The sequence below is a fragment of the Pterocles gutturalis genome, unplaced genomic scaffold (assembly GCF_000699245.1).
Source record: "Pterocles gutturalis isolate BGI_N339 unplaced genomic scaffold, ASM69924v1 scaffold44991, whole genome shotgun sequence".
NCBI lineage: Eukaryota > Metazoa > Chordata > Aves > Pterocliformes > Pteroclidae > Pterocles > Pterocles gutturalis.
The window spans coordinates 1-3,666 of NW_010107078.1; the positions used below are offsets into that span (position 1 = coordinate 1).

Consider the following 3,666-nt stretch of genomic DNA (forward strand, 5'->3'; position numbering starts at 1 on the left):
CTCGGGGGGCAGTGAGGGGGTGGCTCGGGCGACCGTCGGCTGCCACGGTGTCTCTCTGTTCCTAGACAATGTTGCAAAGCGGAATTGCAGCTCTTCTGCATTGAGTCAATGGTTTCTTAAACGGTATTTCAGCACTATTTCCATTCTCTGAGTAGTTAGCAGTTCCTTCCCATCAGAACTTTTTGCATAATGAAACTGCCCAGGGAGCTCTAAGTCCGTGTACTTGATAATGGGAGCAACACAAAAGTGAAGGGGAACACCACGTTCCGTGTTGTCACAAAGATCAAAGGTGGTTTGTCCAGTTGCAGGGGTGGTATTTGTCAGTGCACGGAGTGGATGCTAAGTTCCCTCAAGAAATATGACTGAGAAGCAGTTTGTGGGTACTTTTCCCCTGGGTTGTGCTTTCTGTCTTTTCTGTTCTGACTCTAATACCATTTGGATTTGGTTTTGGATGCAACAGAACATGATTTTAAACTTGCTTTCACTTTCCCCCAGGATTATTGAGCTGTGTCATCAGTTCCCTCACGGTATCACAGACCAAGTGATTCAAAATGACATGCCTCACATGGAAGCCCAGCAGCGAGCCATGGCGATCAACAGGCTGCTTTCAATGGTAGGGTGATCTCAGATTCTTCGTGTTACTTTTGCCAACCTGGAGCACTTTTTGTACACGCAGTCTGCATGGTAGCAACCTGTTGGGCAGGGCTAGCAAACCCTTTGGATTTAGTGCTATTTGCTATAACATACAGTTACTATAACTCACTTTTGGTTGCCATAAGCACTTATGATTGCCAAAGCCAATTAAAACACCTCAACTTACTCTTTCTGTTCTGTAGTACAAAGGTACCATGAATGTGTATCTTTCAGTGGGTTTCTAGCTGAGGAAGCTTCTCATCTGAGAAGTTCCACCTTTGTTTTGTGATGTGTCTAAAGTCCTTTGATCTTCTTTTCCCTGTGTATTGGTTTGTAAAGCAGAACATCGTACAGTGGTCTAACGTAACGGATACAAGTGTAGTTGCTGTGGTTCAGCAAGGCCACAGGTGATAACCACAAGGCCCATTAATGCTGGAGGATGAATTAGCTGGCAATGAGAGAATGGGTGTTATCCCATGCTCTTATATGTGAAGGTCATCTCTGAACCCCTCACAAAATCCCAAGGTTGTGGGTTACTCTGATGATAAGCAGGTGAAACATCTCAAGGGATTTTTTGCATCTTCTAGAAATTTCCCACATCTCACTGGACATTTTCCTTTACTGTCTCAGGAGTCAGCCTGAGATAGGAGCAAGGATCACTGTCAACTACTTCTGCCACATGTTCAGGAACAGACAGTAGCTGTTTGGTCTCATTGGTTCCATGTGGCATAAACTTGAGTATCAGCCTAATGTTCAAGGTCTTTAAAGATCAAGATTCCTTTTGGTTCTGTAGCTAGCTGCTTCACGGGCATGTGAAGTCGGGGGAGAAACAGACTGAGCGGTGCAGTGGAGAGAGCCCTGTTGGAAAGAGGGGCTTTGTCAGAAGGAGTGGTGCTGGAAAGCATCCAGACTGAGCAAGGCATGGTGTTATGGGTTTTTTCTTAATAGCTGAAACTTCTTAGCTTGGGCCATACTAGGTGGCACTGGAAGTAATCTAAACTCTCTCTTTTTGGTCTTTCTGTTATGGATACAAGGTTTATCAGCACATTGGGTGTGAGCTTGTGTGTGCAATATCTTTTGACTGGGTTGGCCACATTTCACAATGATACCTTCAGAGATAGTTAAGTCTCTAGAATTTGTTTAAAATAGATGCCCTGGGGCATGGGGAGTGTGTGGGGAGATCTATAAGTACCTCAAACACAGCTCAGCCTTAATATAAGCATTGATACTTCACCCGAGAGAAGCTGTAAGTACTTCATCTGTAGAAAAGCATTGAAGGGGATCATCTAGAGGTGTGAGCTTCCATCAACCGTGTGATGCAGATCTACAAGAAACAGGGCTGTAACTATGGGGAAAGGATTAGCTGGTGATGAAAGAGTCAATGTTAGTGCTGTTATACCCAGTTGTGCTTTGGGGTTTGTCTAAATGCTTGCCTCATCAAAGTAGGAAATAAGAATTTTCCTGGCCTAGGCACAAGTGTGAAGGGCAGAACAAATGTTTTGTGTGTGAGAGGTGCTGGTAGTTTGCCTCTGAGAGCCACTGTTGATCCTGGCTGGCAGTTTTCTGGAGATCTCTACTTAGTAAGAAGTAGAACTTTGCTACTGGAACTTGGAATTGTTCGAAACTTGTGCAGTAGAGCTCCAGCGTGATTTCTGGGCAGCCATGCAAATGAGCATTTGGGTGGAAAGCAAGGGCAAAGTATGCAAAAACTTGATGTCCCTCGTACAAATGTGAAAGTTGGGAGAAATAATAAGCAGAATATAGATGTTGTGGGAAGGGTTGGGAACTGTGTTTGTTAGCTGTGGTAGCTGATAAGTGGCTACTTGTAGGTAGAAAAAATATCCTCAAGGGTATTACTGTACTCGTAGGGGAAAGAAATCTTTAGGGCTATTGCTGTTTCCAGTGGTTAGAAATGTTAGTTTTCCCTTTTCTTTATTCAGTTGACATGAAATAAGGTTTTTATTTTAGAAGTTTATAAGAATCTTGCCATGTTCTGAAACGAGCTATTGGAAGGAAAGTAAATGCCTTGTGCCCATCTCTCCTAGGGGCAACTGGACCTGCTCAGGAGCAATGCAGGTCTCCTGTATAGAATCAAAGAGTCTCAAAATGCAAGGTAAGCCTTGTGTTTGATGGAGAAATATATTTGGAACACAGTTCTGCAACTCATGCAGGATTGCTGAGAAGACACTCAGCGATGCGATATGGGCTCTGTAACATGGATGCTTGTTTCCAGAGGGTATGCTTAACTCCCCTGAGCTGATCCTGGAAACTGCTTTGGGTATAGTGGTTCCTACTGAACAGAAGGTGCCATGGCACTGCAGGTCTAACTTGCTGGCGGAGTTCCTCGTCCAGACAACAGCAAAGTGACCTGTGCAAACATATGCATATGCTCGGGTGAAATCCACCTGGAGTCCAACCACACCATCTGTACACGGGGGTTCTGTGATCTTCCTCGCTGCTTATGTTACAGGATCCGTGCTCATATTGCCAGCTGTTCCAAGAGGCCACTTGAACTGCTGCTCATGCTCTTTGATTTATTAAAATGTACCTTCAAACCTTGTCTTCTGATGCCTCTGTAAATCTGAGGAAAAAATGCCTAGACATACTTCTGGAAAGAAATATCCTTTGAAATTAGCCCCACTGCAGGCATGGCATCCTCTCTTTCAAATTCTTGAGAAAAAGATTGCGGAGTTCAGGCTTTCTCAGACCAGTGAAAAGCCATGTCTTAAAGTTGGGAGCACGCTACTATCCCTTTGTAGATGTTCTGTCTAGAGACAGATTATTCTCAGTTATGCTTCCTGCTGTGTTTGACCTTCCACAGTTGTGTTAATATGTGACTCCAAATTCCCCATTGTTATGACAAGTTGAGTGTCTCCTGCTTAATCACTCTAGTGCTGTGCTCTTTTCTCTTTATTGTGGCTTCTCACTGGTGACCTTGGCTTGAGGCAGAGAGGTTAAATGTCATGTATTGTATTTGCCAATGGCTGGCTTATTGTGTAAGGTTTTTTTTCATTTGTGTATTGCTTCCCCCCC

General features: G+C 44.1%; 1 protein-coding gene across 1 annotated transcript in view; it reads left to right on the plus strand.

The window, feature by feature from the left end:
• The first annotated feature begins 499 nt into the window (after positions 1–499).
• POLR3F (polymerase (RNA) III (DNA directed) polypeptide F, 39 kDa) overlaps positions 500–3,666 on the plus strand; it is a 9,807-nt gene continuing 6,640 nt past the window's right edge. Inside the window, exons 1-2 of the mRNA XM_010087978.1 lie at positions 500–613; positions 2,679–2,746. Of these exons, the coding sequence (XP_010086280.1) occupies positions 557–613; positions 2,679–2,746 (125 nt within the window). The 5' untranslated portion in view covers positions 500–556. The remainder of the gene's footprint in view (positions 614–2,678; positions 2,747–3,666) is intronic.